Source organism: Caretta caretta, chromosome 1 (genome assembly GCF_965140235.1).
Source record: "Caretta caretta isolate rCarCar2 chromosome 1, rCarCar1.hap1, whole genome shotgun sequence".
NCBI lineage: Eukaryota > Metazoa > Chordata > Testudines > Cheloniidae > Caretta > Caretta caretta.
Genome location: NC_134206.1, coordinates 255,915,736 through 255,931,445, shown reverse-complemented (window position 1 = coordinate 255,931,445; position 15,710 = coordinate 255,915,736). Strand labels below are relative to the sequence as shown.

The window sequence follows — 15,710 nt, the reverse complement described above, 5'->3', positions numbered from 1 at the left end:
TCTGAGAAGTTAGTTACAAGAAAAATAAAACATTTTCTAGTGCCTATTTCTGACGTTTATGCCTCATTACTTGTACTCACTTAAAATCAATTTATTTGTAGTTACTAAATTTGTTTTATTGTTTTATTTAATCCAGTGTGTTTAAGTTGAAGTTCCTGGGTAACTCTTTAAGATAACAGTCTAGTGTATATTATCTGTTAAAGGAATAATGGACTTAACATAATTGGGACTGCCCAGGAGAGGGCTGGGCAGTATAAGACATGCATTTCTGGGGGAAAATCTGGGAGAAGTAGCAGTGTGTTGGGATCACCCTGCAGTATCACCACGGCTGGTGAGAGCCAGAGTATGACTGGCAGGCTGCCGTTACACAAACACATCTGGGAGTGACCTGCATGCTGGAAGGCTGTTTGTGAGCAGTCCAGATTGGACGCTACAGTGACAAGGCATCGCAAGGCACCACAAGTTACAGGACAGGGGGACACAGCCCCTCACTGATCTGGGCTGTTCCCCACTATGTCAGAGGATATGGAGCCTTTCACCTCTTGGCTACCAGTTCAAATCCCCGGTCAATAGTGACTGAAAAGTTATCTGATCTGGTCTATGTAAAATGAGTTGGTGGTCTTAGCAAAAAGGTGATTACTTCACAAATGCAATGAAATGCAAGTCACGTTTGGTGATTGTAAGCAAAGAAGTGAATGGATGTGGAGACTGAATCCCTGTCTAACCCTGTTTTTTCATTAAAATTTCCAATATTTTTTGACCAGCTACACTTGTTAGACAGTGCCTTCTAGTGCTTAAGTAAGGGATTAAATTAAAGTGGTCTCATCTATACTTAAAATGTTTGAAATAAAAATTCTGAGCAAGTAACATCTCAATAGAGGGTATCAGTGAGACAATAGAGCTGCAGCAGAGGAAAATCTACTTCAACCACTAGAAATTAATGAAACATAGCTCAGAAATAAGTCTCCAGGGTGATAAAGAAACAGTACAAATTGGCTGAGTGATGGTGTAACTGCATTCATGAGAAAAAGATACCAAATTCATAAGTAATCAGCATTACTAATTATTGGCGGGTTATCAATCAAGGTCTATACACCTAAGGGGGAAAATGCTGGTAGCTCAACTCAGCCCATGAAATAGCAGTGACAACAACTGAACAGTTGCACCCTTATCTTTGATTAGCAGGTAAAGTGCACCATTGACAGCCATAAGCGTGTGGTTATAGAATATATACTCACGAGGAAGTTACAAGGTGAAAAATGATTCCAAGTCACTCTCTCAACCTGTCCACTAAACCGCCAGATTCGATGATTATCCTGTGGACTTCTGCAGTCATATAGGACAGCAGACCTAGAAGAAATCACATCAGAACATTTCATGAAGTTTGGTTTATCATTATTACCTAGCAATGTTCTCACTAATTTATTCATGAATTTGAATGAAAGCAGCTTCAAAACACAGGAAGCATTTAGGTTTTCAGATTGACTTTTGAAAAGCAAATAAAAGATGATGCTAAAATTGTAGAAAGGATTTATATTACGGACCAAGGTATTTCTCGAGGGTACAAGAGCCATTCTGTTGAGACTAAATGAGGCAGATAAATTCCAATACAATCACTACACAGGAAATACTATCGCATAGGGGCCAGAATTATACACCAGCATATCACTTCAATATGAACATACATAATTTCATTTTACTAGTTTCAAATAACCAGTTAGTTTGGAAATCAATTTATGAAAAATGCATCTTGTGTGTATTTTCAAATACGCTTTAAACAGGACATTAAGCTTTAGAAGTGGCTGGGGACATCCTATATTTAAGATGAGCGAGAGCTGAGATGATGAGAATGAGCGGCTCATGTGGGACTCCGATAATTCTTGACTTGAGCCCAATGGGGCAGAAACTCTTCAAGTGGCAGCAAACATGCTAAAGTTGTTTGATGTTAATGAAAGGAGGCAGGGGTGAAAGTAAAGCCGAAGACTTACCGGTACGGGGGCCGGGGCCTCGGGCGGAAGGGGAGGGGTTGGGGGTTAGCGTCCCCCCAGCCGGCCCTTCCACGCTGCCTGGCCCACGCCGCCCAGGGCTCCAGCAACGATTTAAAAGGCCTGGGGCTTCGGACGCTGTTGCGGTAGCAGCAGCAGCGGCCGGAGGCCCGGGCCCTTTTAAATTGCCAGCCCCAGGGCAGCTGCTCCTTCCCTCCTCCCCCACCAACGGCAGGCAAAAGGGGCAACGACATTAAAGTGCTGTCACAGCAGCACTTTAAACACGGTCCTTTGCCGCAGCGGTGCTTTAAGGGAGCCGGCAGGGCCGCCGCCACCGCCGGGGGAGCAAAAGGGGCAGCGATGTTAAAGTCACAGCAGCACTTTAAAGTCAGCTGGGTACGGGGCAGTACCGGCAGACACTTTTTACCCGTACACCGTACCGGCCCATACCGGCTTACTTTCACCCCTGAAAGGAGGAAAGAGACACCATAGCTTCAGAAACCTCTTCAACTCAGTTAATATCCACAATATAATTTTGTAGTTTAAAAACAAAAACATAAAGCCCAAACACTGATCTGAAAGCCTCATGTCTTCCATCCCGCAGCAGAAAAGCACATTTGTTGCTATAGCATAGCTTTTAATAGATTTCCTTGACTTATGTCATGAAAGCTCATTTCAACAAACATTTTTCTCAGACATCCTTCAGAAGCCTTCAACTACTTCTAGGTCGCAGGATACTTCAAGGAAATCAGTACAATGGTTTACGGGTGCTTATGGCATTGGAGGACTGGCTGCAGACGACTTGGAGAAGTCTACCCTAGCAAAAAAAGGGAAACTGGGCATAGGAGTAGACTCAAAACCATCCCAGAGGCCATCTAAATATTTTAAGAGACTCTACCAGATTTCTAAGATAAGCTAAATGCAGCAAATGAAAAGGTGTGACTGCCTTGGATACATTTTTAAATGTGGCAATGTGAAGGGAAAAACATTAAAACCTAGAACAGAAATTTGACAGGAAAGAGTAGTTATGGAATGAAATAATGGTGGGTACCACTAATCAGATAAAATTACTCCCCTCTCAGACAAATATGAGAACAGGTAGTATATCCTTCTGAAGTAGCCAAATGCAAGCTTTGGAAACAAAGACCTGCTAAGAGAATACTTAAATAAATAAATGAAACAGGATGACTGGTATTTAAGCAGAGAACAACACGCAGGAAGTATAGCTAAGAAACAGCGAAGCGACTATACACCAAAGCTGGAATCTCTGTATTCCCCTATGAACACTTTCTGTCCCTTTATATATTACACACACAACTACATTAAAAGAACATTATTACGGTCACAAAGTCAAGCACTCAAAAGTTAGGAAATGAGGAAAGGGTCGGAAATGGCAGAATGCCTGTGCCACCTTAATTCAGCCCTCTTGTGAGCACATATTAGGATACAGTCTTTAATGACATGATCGCATCCTATTTTTTCCATAGAATCCCTGCGCCTTATGCAGTGCACAACATGGACGAGCAACTACTCAATATTTTGTCTTCTCACTGTGCAGCATGTGGCCCCAGGCCTTATTTACTACACACACTATTCAACCCCTGCTCCAAAGAGAGAATCTCCTCAGTGGCTTTTCTATAGTGCTCATCACTATAGTATTGGAGTGCTTCACAAACATTAATCTAGCTTCACAACACCTCTGTGAAGGGATATTATCCCAGTTTTACAGATGGAGAAGTGAGGAACAGAGAAATTAATATCAAAACCATCTAATTCTGGGTGCTGTATTTGAGACATACAGAACCTGATTTTTCAGAGTAGTTAACATTATATAGCACTTAATAAGTTCAAAGCACAGCTCCGACTGACTATAATTGCAGCTGGGCAAGCTCAGCACTTCTGCAAATCAGACCCTAGGGTCTCTAGTTTGGAATCCAGAAAATGAGGAACATACAGTGAGTGGCAATCTGTGAAAAATCTGGCTTAGGTGACTTGCCCAAGATCACAAGGAACTCACGCAGGGACAGAATCCCATTCCCCAGGGCAGCATTTGACCTGAGACCATCTTTTCTCTTCCTGCAGTTCCCTGCTTCATTTACTACACACCTCTCCACTTCTGCAAGAAATGAAACAGGCATCCTACAGACAAAAGTCTCTTTCACTACAAAACCCCAGTTCATTCCCAGATCAGGTCCATCTCAAGTACTAAGTCAGGCAGGCATCCTGTGGAAAAAATAGCTGTGATCATATAATTGAAGACTGCACCATAATGCAGACACACAGGGGAGCCAAACTTAGGCTGCACAGGCAACCTTCATTCTAGCATTTCTGAACTTTTGAGTGCTTTACTTTTCAACTTTAATAAAGGCCTTTTTATGCAGTTCTGTGTAATTTCCTACGTTTAAAAAAAAAAAAGGGAACTAAAACCACCCAATTTCCATCATGTGGTACTGCACTGACAGACATGGCTCATCGTCAGGGTTGGAACCCTTAGCTCCACTGCAGACACATCTGCCACTTGAGCTAACAGTAACTGCTAATTATAGGTTGCCATCCTCTATGTGGACCACACTAGAGGTGGATGGGACACTTTGCAGCATATCTGCTGACCAACGAGGAATGTTGACACTCAGGAATCTTGGGTTCCATTTCAAGCTCTAGAAAAAAGTCTGCTCTAGGGAGCACAGACTTCTGCTCATTTCCCCCAAACATGACCCCTTTTGCCCCATCCTCTCCAACCTGTCCCTAATTCCAATTCTGTCTCTGTTCCAGTCCCTATCTCCATTCCTCAGGCTTCTCAGCCTAGTCCCAGTCACCTTGCCCAGCAAGCCCTATCCTCACCATTCCACATACACCATCCCAGCCACTGTCCACACCCATTCCCAATTCCACTCCTCCTGGCTCCTTAGCCAATCTGTCACTCTCATGCCTCCTGTCACCTCCCCCAACCCACGTTCCCCTATATCCCTCTCCTGGCTACTTGTTCCAGCCCCTTTGTCCAGCCATTCCCAGTTCTCCCTCTGCACCCCAGCTCCCCATCAGATCCGTTCTCCCCTCACCACATCTCCTTCCCTCCAACCCACTAGCTCCAAGTTTGCTTGCCCTGATAGTCCCCAGACTCAGCCCTCTACCCCCAACCTCCCACAGGTCTCGTTAACCTAATCTACACCTCCCATAGGTCTGGTTTGTGTCCCTTCTTCATTCAAATCAGCCTACTTCCTCATCTGTGCTACCTAGGCCCAGTGGAGAGAGGAACAGTAAGAGCACAGAAGTCTCTACTGAGCCTGGGTGAACTGCAATTTGTCAAAGGCTTCTAAATTGACCAAATTTAGGCTGTTTTTCATGGGAATGAAGAAATACACCGTCCTGAGACAAAGGCCACCACCTTCTGCCAAACTTCAAGTACCTGCTCCAAAGCATGGGATTGCTAGAGCTTTACAAAGAAAATGTAGCCAGGATTTTTATTTATTTATTTATTTAACGGGGGAAAACATTTTCCCCTAACCTCAATTCTGGAAGCAGCCAAAGCATTCTGGCGGAATTAATAAATTAAAAATTATCATGAGGCAGACACCTGGCATGGAAAACTTCATCCCAAACAGTTAAAAATTTGGCAAAAAGTTATAAGCTATTGAAAATTAGGTTTTATAACAGGAAGTATCCAGCAACCTGAATACAAGATGGTGCTACCAGACCCACCTACAATAGTGCAAAAAGCAAATATTTCCCCACTTACTTATCATAAGATCCAGAAACAAGGGTCTGTGTTTCAAATGGATGAAATTGTAGCGTCTGGACCTAATAAGGACATTGAAAATTTTAGAAACACACATTGGGATTTAAAATACATACAGGACACCTGTTTCAGTCAGTGTCATGTAGGATAAGGTACAGCACTATTCCCTATAACTCTGGTATACTTGCTGGTACTCAAGACCTTTTCATAGAGCAGAGTATGCATCTAGCAAGACAGAGGACATTCATTTTAGATTTCCAAGAGGACCTCACCAGAGGTGAAACAAGAGGTGTTCCCTCTTTTGCCAAAAATCTTCAAAAAATAAGCCGGGGTGGGTAAAAAAAATCTGCTTCCAGCTGGACAAAAACAACTGTATAACTATGCATGCAGGAGCAAAGAAAAAAAACAAGTACATGAGAAGTTTGCCAAGAGCAGTGATCTATGTTGACTAGATGATTGAGATTATATTAATAATTTTCACATTTTAATTACAAAGAGCTAAGTATTTCTAAAGCACCTGTCATCATAATATCTAGGTGCCATATATTAAAACTAGGGCCGTCAAGCAATTAACAAGATTAATCGCACTGTTAAACAATAATAGAATACCAAGTATTTTTGGATGCTTTCTACATTTTCAAATATATTGATTTCAATTACAACACAGAATACATAGCATACAGTGCTCACTTTATATTTATTTTTATTACAAATATTTGCACTGTAAAAAACAAAAGAAATTGTATTTTTCAATTCACCTAATACAAACTTTTTTTCTGGCGACCCAGTTGAAGAAAATTATTGATGCCTGTGATGCAACAGAGCTGGGGATGAGGGATTTAGGGTGTGGGAGGGGCTCATGGCTGAGGCAGAGGGTTGGGGTGTGAGGGCTGCGGGGTGGGGCCAGGAATGAGAGGTTCAGGATGTGGGAGGGGGCTCAGGGCTGGGGTGCAGGAGGGGGTCAGGGCTCTGGGCTGGGGGTACAGGCTCTGGGGTGGGGCCGAGGATGAGGGGTTCGGGGTGCAGGAAGGGGCTCTGGGTTTGGGGGGGCTCAGGTCTGGGGCAGGGGATTGGGCCATGGGCTTCCCTCGGGCAGCTCCCGGTCAGCAATGCAGTGGGGGTGCTAAGCCAGGCTTCCTGCCTGTTCTGGCACTGCAGACCACACTGTGCCCCAGAAGCGGCCAGCAGCAGGTCCAGCTCCTAGGTAGGAGGTACGCAAGTGGCTCCGTGCGGCTCTCGCCCGCAGGCACCACCCTCCACCCCCATTGGCCAGGAGCTGGTGCTCAGAGCGGGGGCAGACCTGCTGCTGGCCACTTCCCTACCTGTTCTGACACTACGCTGTGCCCCAGACTAGCTTGTCTTAGATAGGTAGCACTGCCAACGGGACTTTTAACAGCCTGGTCGGCGGTACTGACCAGAATCACCACGACCCAGTGCCTTACATTCCATGACCCAGCACTTGGTTGCGACCTGTAGTTTGAAAATACAAACACAGAAATATTTACAAAAAAACTGCATTCAAAACAATGTAAATCTTTAGAGCCTTCAAGTCCACTCAGTCCTGCTTCAGCCAATCGCTCAGACAAACAAGTTTGGTTACAATTTGCAGGAGATAATGCTGCCCGCTTCTTGTTTACAATGTCACCTGAAAGTGAGAGCAGGCGGCCACATGGCACTGTTGTAGCCAGTATCGCAAGATATTTATGTGCCAGAGGCGCTAAAGATTCGTATGTCCCTTCGTGCTTCAACCACCATTCCAGGGGACAGGTGTCCATGCTGACAACAGGTTCTGCTCGACCAACACATGTTCATTTTCATCATCTGAGTCAGATGCCACAAGCAAAAGGTTGATTTTATTTTTTGGTGGTTTGAGTTCTGTAGTATTTGCATCTGAGTGTTGCTCTTTTAAGACATCTGAAAGCATGCTCGCACCTCATCCCTCTCAGATTTTGGAAGGTACTTCAGATTCTTAAACCTTGGGTAGAGTGCTGTAGCTATCTTTAGAAATCTCACATTGGTACCTTCTTTGCATTTTGTCAAATCTGCTGTGAAAGTGTTCTTAAAATGAATAACATGCTGGGTCATCATCCGAGACTGCTATAATATGAAATATATGGCAGAATGCAGGTAAAATAGAACAGGAGACATACAATTCTCCCCCCAAGGAGTTCAGTCACAAATTTAATTAACGCATTATTTTTTTTAAACAAGCATCATCAGCATGGAAGCATGTCCTCTGGAATGATGGCCGAAGCATGAAGGGGCATATGAATGGTTAGCATATCTGGCATGTAAATACCGGTGACACCGGCTACAATAGTGCCATGCGAATGGCTCTTCTCACTTTCAGATGACGTAAATAAGAAGCAGGCAACAGTATCTCCTGTAAATGTACATAAACTTGTTTGGCTTAGCGATTGGCTGAACAAGAAGTAGAACTGAGTGGACTTGTAAGCGCTAAAGTTTTACATTGTTTTGTTTTTGAGTGCAGTTATCTAACAAAAAAAATCTACATTTATAAATTACACTTTCACGATAAAGAGAAAAGATAAAGAGTACTTGTATGAGGTGAACTGAAAAATACTATTTCTTTCATTTATCATTTTTACAGTGCAAATATTTGTAATAAAAATAATATAAAGTGAGCACTGTATACTTTGTATTCTGTGTTGTAATAGAAATCAAGACATTTTAAAATGCAGAAAAACATGCAAAATATTTAATAAATTTCAATTGGTATTCCATTGTTTAACAGTGCGATTAATCATGATAAATTTTTTTGAGTTAATCGCATGAGTTAATTGCGATTAGTTGACAGCCCTAATTAAAACACACCTGGGCTAGAAACATTGTTACCATTACTCATTGTCCTATAAAGGAACTATTGACAATCTAACCCAGGGGTAGGCAACTTATAGCACACGTGCCAAAGGCGGCATGCAAGCTGATTTTCAGTGGCACTCACACTGTCCGGGTCCTGGCCGCCAGTCCAGGGGGCTCTGCGTTTTAAATTTAATTTTAAATGAAGCTTCTTAAACATTTTAAAAACCGTATTTACTTTACAACAATAGTTTCGTTATATATTATAGACTTATAGAAAAAGACCTTCTAAAAACATTAAAATGTATTACTGGCATGCGAAACCTTAAGTTAGAGTGAATAAATGAGGATTTGGCACACCACTTCTGAAAGGTTGCTGACCCCTGATCTAACCCATTTTTTCAGGTCTATTCTTCTGTCACTTATGACAGCACTTTTAGGCTTCTCCTTGTCTTAAAACAGTCATGGGGTTACATTTTAAGACGCCCTAAAAATCTGAGTTAAATATTCCCTCTAACTTTCCAAAGGATAAAACAAATTAGATTTTGACAGAGCCTAAATAGTGTAATCCACAAAAGTGATTCACTCAGAAAATTATGAACGTTTGACATGGTGGTTATAACCAAAGCAGTTTTGCAACATTAGAGTTTGCCACTAACCTTTCAATGTAATAAGTTGCGGTTTGTTTTCTATATTTTACAACAGAAGAAATATAACAATATCCACATACCTTGTCCATATGTAAAGTAAGGTTTGCTGCCGGTTTACCCATGGACATATCCCACAGAATTACAGTGCTGTCAGCTGAGGCACTTGCTAACACATTTCTAACAACATACAAAAGCAAAAGCTTTAGACATTTACATACATGTGAACAAATAGTGGCCCTAGGTCATAAATACACAGACTGATTCTGATCTCAAGTAAGCCCAGGTCTACAGCCTACAACCTTCAAGCATAAAAGATAATCTGGCAGAAGAACAACACATTCGGTATTTAATGGCAATATGTTACATATTTCTGAACAGAAAATCTAGTATTGTACGGAAGGGCTATACCTTTAGTGTACTGCTCATACAGTTGTGTTTCTCTCCCCCAGCCCCCAACTAAAAATATTCTCCTGTCAATTATATGGTACCAGTGATATGACTAAGAAATCTGAGGACTTATTCCTTTCTGGACATTTTAAGATGGGGTTCTTAAATATGAGCTACATAGTATAGATTTGAATATTGTATCGACATAGCTAAGAGACAAACAAACCCATTTTTGGCAAGTATTTTCCTCTTCAGACTCTCCACTAACTAAATAGTCCGAACCTGCAACTCTCTCCTTACAATGTGTATGATAATCAAGGTGGGCCATTTAGGAGTGATCACTTTAGATAAGCTATTACCAGCAGGAGAGTGGGGTGGGAGGAGAGAAAACCTTTTGTAGTGATAAACACCCATTTTTTCACGGTCTGTGTGTATAAAAACATCTTCTGTATTTTCCACAGTATGCATCCGATGAAGTGAGCTGTAGCTCACGAAAGCTTACGCTCAAATAAATTGGTTAGTCTCTAAGGTGCCACAAGTACGCCTTTTCTTTTTGCGAATACAGACTAACTCAGCTGTTACTCTGAAACCTGTTACTCTGACAAGTCATCCTACTGAAGTCAAAAGAGCTACTTGCATGGTTTTTACATTTGGGCCCTCGTTTCATATTTAAAAATTAATGATGGTAAGGGCTGTAAATACAGAGATAAGAACTTTAATCAGACAAAGCCCAAGCAGCAGTGTCAGAGATTTATTAAATGCACAACAAAAATCACCCTTATTTGTCTAAAGGTGTTAGATTTTATAATTTAGCACACTGTCTGAAACCTTCCCCTGCTTTCCATATTAGAATGAAGGTCTTGACTGAAAGACATCTGACTTTCCTCCAAAACACTGTTCCCCCAAAGCGACGCCACAGAGGGGAAATTTACAAAAGTCACAGTGCAGATTACAAGGACATTTTACAAATAATGCCAGTGAGACCCTTCAGCCAGAAAGCGATTTGTAGGCAGCTGTCATAGCTTGTCTTACTTTTTAAAATGCAATTAAAAATGCTGCACTAAGACTGCTCTTTGAGTTCTTGACTTGCACCCAACCTTTGCATTTTAGGATTAGTTTTTCCTGCAACATCCACTGGTGTCAGCAAGGTTATATTACTCAGTACACTACAGAACCAGGAATGCCAATCACTTATTCAGCTTCGTACAGGGGCTTAATATTATACAGGGTCACACAAATTACTCCTACAAAGACCAGCTGCTTTTAGTCATCATGGCATTGACTTTCTAGTTACACACTGCTGGTGTTAGCCATGATAAAGGCTGAAAGATTGCACACAAACTGTGTACCATTCACTGATCCATCACTAAATCATTTCTTACATTCACATTAGTCATCTGACACATTCTTTTTGCAGTAGACAACATGTGGCCAATTAACATCTAATAATTTCTTGTATGTTCAGTGAATATCTACAGGAGAATTTTTTCATCTGTAATATCCGGATAAAACCAGGAGTTTTCAGAGGAGATTGCTGACAGCTGCTGAAAACGAGGATGCAGAACTGTCAAGTGTATCCTCAGAGAGAGAGTTAACAGCAGTAGGAAAAGATCATACCGTATCTAATGGAAAATCCATTTACAAGACCCTTGCTGAGGATCCTGTACTAATTGTTATTGAAAAAACAACCTAGGTGATAGAAAGAAGGGGTTAATCACCTTGTGCAGCAACTGCGGTTCTTTGAGATGCGGGTGCCTAGGGGTGCTCCACTTCAGGTGCGCATGTGCCTCTTGAGCCCTTGATCAGAGATTTTCAGTTAGTAGTGCCCATCCAACCTGCACATGCCCTATGTCTCCTCGTGCTGGATACCAAGGCTATATAGAGTATGCGGGCAAAGTGCCCTCAGTTCCTTCTCCACCCAAACGCCCCCCTAAGGAACAGTCTGAAGCAGACAGGAAGGAGAGCGGGTAATGGAGCACCCACAGGGATAGGCATCTTGAAGAACTGCTGTTACTGCACAAAGTGAGTAATCTCATCTTCTTCTTCCAGTAGTGTCCTGATGTTTGCTCCACTTCTGGTGGCTTCCAAACAGTTTCCCCTGATGGAGGAGGGAGCTTCAGCATAGAATCCCATGCTGCAAACAGCACTGCAGACCCAAATGCTGCATTGAATCTGACAGCTGGGATCAGAGCGCAACGTTTTGAAAACACTGAAGCCCATGCATTGAAGCCCATGCAGCAGCCCTACATATTTCAGATACTGGTACATTCTTCGGTAATGCCATAGCTATTTATTGCCTGTGATCTGGTTGAACATGCTATCACCCTTGGGGGGGGATGATGATGATGAACGCTTGCAGCATCCTAACAAGTGACAATACATCCAGATAGCCACCTCGACAGTGTCTGAATAGAAATCGAGAACCCTGTGGATCTATTCGTGAAAGAAATGAAGAGCTTAGGTGACTTCCTTTATTACTGGGTTCTATATAAGTAGAAAGCTAATGCCCTTCTAACATACAGGATGTGTAAACAGGATTCCTATGGAGAACCATGTGGCTTCAGCAAAAATACTGGTAGATGAATGGACTGATTAAGGAAGAGCTCCGATAGAATCTTAGGCAAGAATTCAGGGTATGGATGTAAAGAGACCTTGTCCTTAAAGAACACCGTAAGTGGTATGGGTAGGGGGTGATCTGCCATTAGGGCTCCAACATCCACAACGCTACGGGCTGATATGATAGCTACTAAGAAGTTCATCTTTATAGATAAATGCAACAGACAACAGGTTGCCATTGGTTCTAATGGAGGTTCATAAGGTAACTGAGTATCAGGTTGAGGTCCCAGGTTGGGACAGGGTTTCTAATCTGCAGATAGAGAGTCTCCAGACCCTTACTACACCTAGACAATACTAGATGAGCAAATATGGAGCATCCTTCTACTGGAGGATGAAAGGTTGATATTGCAGCCAAATGGAACTTAAACTGAACTAATGGATAATCCCAATTTCTTTATATCCAACATGTAAACCAGGATGACAAAGTGGCACCAAATCAGGCTGGAGGCAGCAATGCCAATAGAAGAATCTCTTCCATTTCTGCAGGTAAGTAATGTGGGTTGATCTCTTTCAGTAAGACCTGCTGTACTTCTGTAGAGCAGGAGGATTCTAACCCCGTAAACCATCCAGGAGCCATGCCATGAGGCAGAGAACCACTAGAGTGGGATGAAGCACACAACTCACATCCTGTGATAGGAAATGAGGAACAGTCAGGAGCTTGAATGATGGTTGGACACAGGTAAGCAGGTAAGGGTACAAAACTTGTGTCAGCCAGGTTGCTACTAGAAGGATAAATCTGGCTCTGTCCTGTCTGATCTTGTTCCTCACTCTTAGTATCAGTAGTGCTGGAGGAAACACAAGGAAGAAGAATGGCATCTCCCAAGGACTGGTAGCCCAAACCCCATCTTGAGCAGAAAAGAGGACACTTCCTGTTCTGGAACTCTAGAAGCCCCCATCTTTGGAATATAATATGGAGAACTTTGGTGTTCAGCAGACACTTCTCACAGGATTATGATGGGAGCTAAAGATATCAGGTGTGGTGTTCTGAATACCTGTGAGGTAGACTGCTGAAATTTGCATCTGATGAGCTATGCACAAATCCCAGTTTCATAGCTTCAGTGCACAGAGAGGAAGATCTCGCTCCTCCCTGCCTGTTAATAAAAAAACATGCAGGATACATTGTCCATCATGACCCTAGACTGATTTGCCCCAATGAGGGGTAAGATATGAAGGCAACTGTTCCTGACAGCCCTGAGCTTTGACATATTGATGTGGAGACTGGTTTCTTGAGTTGTCCATCTGTCCTAAGTTGCAACGGTACTGAGGTGTGCTCCCCCGCAACCATGATGGGGCTGGGCGATAGAAAGGAACACCTGCACAGATGTTGAGTTGATCCTTCCACCAGTGTAAGGAGTTCCTTGCTTATAGCCTGTCTGTCCAAGGCGCGTCTGACTGGAGAACAGGTTGTTCCGAGCCAACCCTGAAAGCAGCAGAAATGTAACCTTTTGTGATCGGTCACGAAGATGCAAACTGCCATGTGTTCCAGGAGCTGAACTCAGTTCCTTATTGTGATTCAAGGGCTCCCCTGAATTGCCCATACCAAATCTGACATGGCTACGAATCCGTCAAAAGGAAGATAGGCTCTGGTTGCCAACAAGTCCAAATATGCCCCTATAAACTGTCTTCTGTACTGGGGCTAATGTGGACGTTTTTACATTCAGCTGCAGACCCAACTCCTGGAACAGGGCAAGGGCTGTCTGGGAGGAAGATAGCAGTGCTTCGTAAGAACGGCCCTTGAGTAGCCAGTCATTAAGGTGCAGGAAGACTAGGATTGCTTCTTGTCGGAGGTAAGCAGCCACCACTGCCAGGACTTTGAAGAACACTCTGGGGGACAAGGAAAGACCAAACTGAAAAACTTGGTATTGGAAATGATCCTGTCCTATAATGATGAAGCACATATATTTCTTGTGTGATAGGTGTATTGCTATGTGGAAATAAGCATCTTGCACGTTGAGGTCCAGAAACCAAACCCCCTTCTCTAATGAAGGGATTACAGCTGCCCAAGCCACCATCCTGAATTTCTGAACTTCTTTAGACGTTTTAGATTTAAGATCGGTCTCCACCCTCCGTTCTCTTTTGGAGAAGAAAATACTTTGAGTAAAATCCCTTGTCTTGTGAGGAGGAGGAACTAGCTCTACTCTGCTATTCAAAGGAGAGAGTTCATTTCTTGTCTAAATAAAAGCTCATGAGAGGGATCCCTGAAGAGGAACAGGGAAGGGGCGTGGAAGGGAGGGAGTGACGTAAAATGGATGGTATAGCCCAATGTTATGACCTCTACAACCCAAATGTCTGTAGTGACCTGCTCCAAGCATGTTGGAAATGGGCAAGGTAGTCTCCAGACAGGGAGGTGGGCTAATGGGCACTGCAGTAAATTTAGTTGGAGGATTTGAACCTTTGACCAACCCAACAAAACTACTGATTCGAAACTGGCTGGGTGGTCAGGGAGAGTGGTTGGGCAGCCCTCTTTCCTCTGAAATCTCTCTCTTTCTGGTGGATCTCTGGAACCTAAAAATCTAAGAATGGATGCAACCTCTATGACCTAGGAAACCTTTTCTTTCTTTCTATATATTTTTTTATATATATGCCAGTGATCATAAAGTAGCCCTAGAGTCCTTCAGAGTGTGCAAAGACTCATCCGTGGTTTCAGAGAACAGTTTACAAGCATCAAAGTGGAAGCCCACCACGGTGTTCTGGAGTCTCTCAGAAACCCCGAGAGATGGGACCATGATGCCCTGTGCATAACCACCACTGTGGAGATGGACCTGGCAGCAGCGTCCATAGCATCAAACGATACTTGAACAGTTCTGTCCACCAATTGGCCCACAGATGATGGACTGAAATTGCTCCCTATGTTCTTGGGGCAGATGTTCAATAAAAGCCATGAATCTGTTATAGTTTGTAAAATTATATTTGGCCATGACAACCTGATAATTTGCAATCCTGAATTGCAGGGTTGCCAATGAATAGGTTTTTCACCCAAAGAGATCCAGTCTTTTTTGGTCCTTGTCATACACGGTAGACTTACATAAGTACCTCTTTTTGGAAACCTTCCCTGAATCCTCCAAAAAGTCCTCCCTTTCTTAGAGAAAGCCCGTGCCAAGGTAGAAGGGGCACTGGATCGGTCCAGAGACCTGACTCAGAAGCTGGCCAAAGGCAGTGTTCCATCATTTAGCAGTTTGAGTTTAATCTGTCTGTTTTCCCTTATCCTGGACTCGAGGGCAAAGCAGACATTGCACTTCTAGGAGATGTGGAACTCTCCCAAGCAATGGATACACATATAGTGGCCGTCGCTCATAGGTATAGCCTCTCAGCATTTGAAACCTAGCAAGCCAAGCATGCCCTGCTAGAGGAGAAAGAAGAGTAAAACAGTCCTCTCACTACTTATCTAAATAACTAAACTATAAAAACTCCCTCAAACACTAGAGAAATAGTGCAAGAGCAGAGGCACGCTCAAGGTGGACATGCTAAGGCTTCCTCTCAGGCCAAGGCAGCTGAGACAGAATGGAGGGTGGTTTA

The 15,710-nt window shown here is 43.0% G+C and overlaps 1 protein-coding gene across 4 annotated transcripts in view; it reads right to left on the bottom strand.

Annotated features, from left to right (window-relative positions):
• Positions 1-15,710, bottom strand: part of PWP1 (PWP1 homolog, endonuclein) — a 39,399-nt gene that overhangs the window by 5,034 nt on the left and 18,655 nt on the right. For all 4 annotated transcript variants that reach the window (XM_048832424.2, XM_048832414.2, XM_048832442.2 and 1 more), the window contains 3 exons: positions 9,272-9,368; positions 5,722-5,783; positions 1,239-1,350 (listed from right to left, as the gene is read on the bottom strand). In XM_048832424.2, coding sequence (XP_048688381.2) covers positions 1,239-1,350; positions 5,722-5,783; positions 9,272-9,368 — 271 coding nt within the window. The remainder of the gene's footprint in view (positions 1-1,238; positions 1,351-5,721; positions 5,784-9,271; positions 9,369-15,710) is intronic.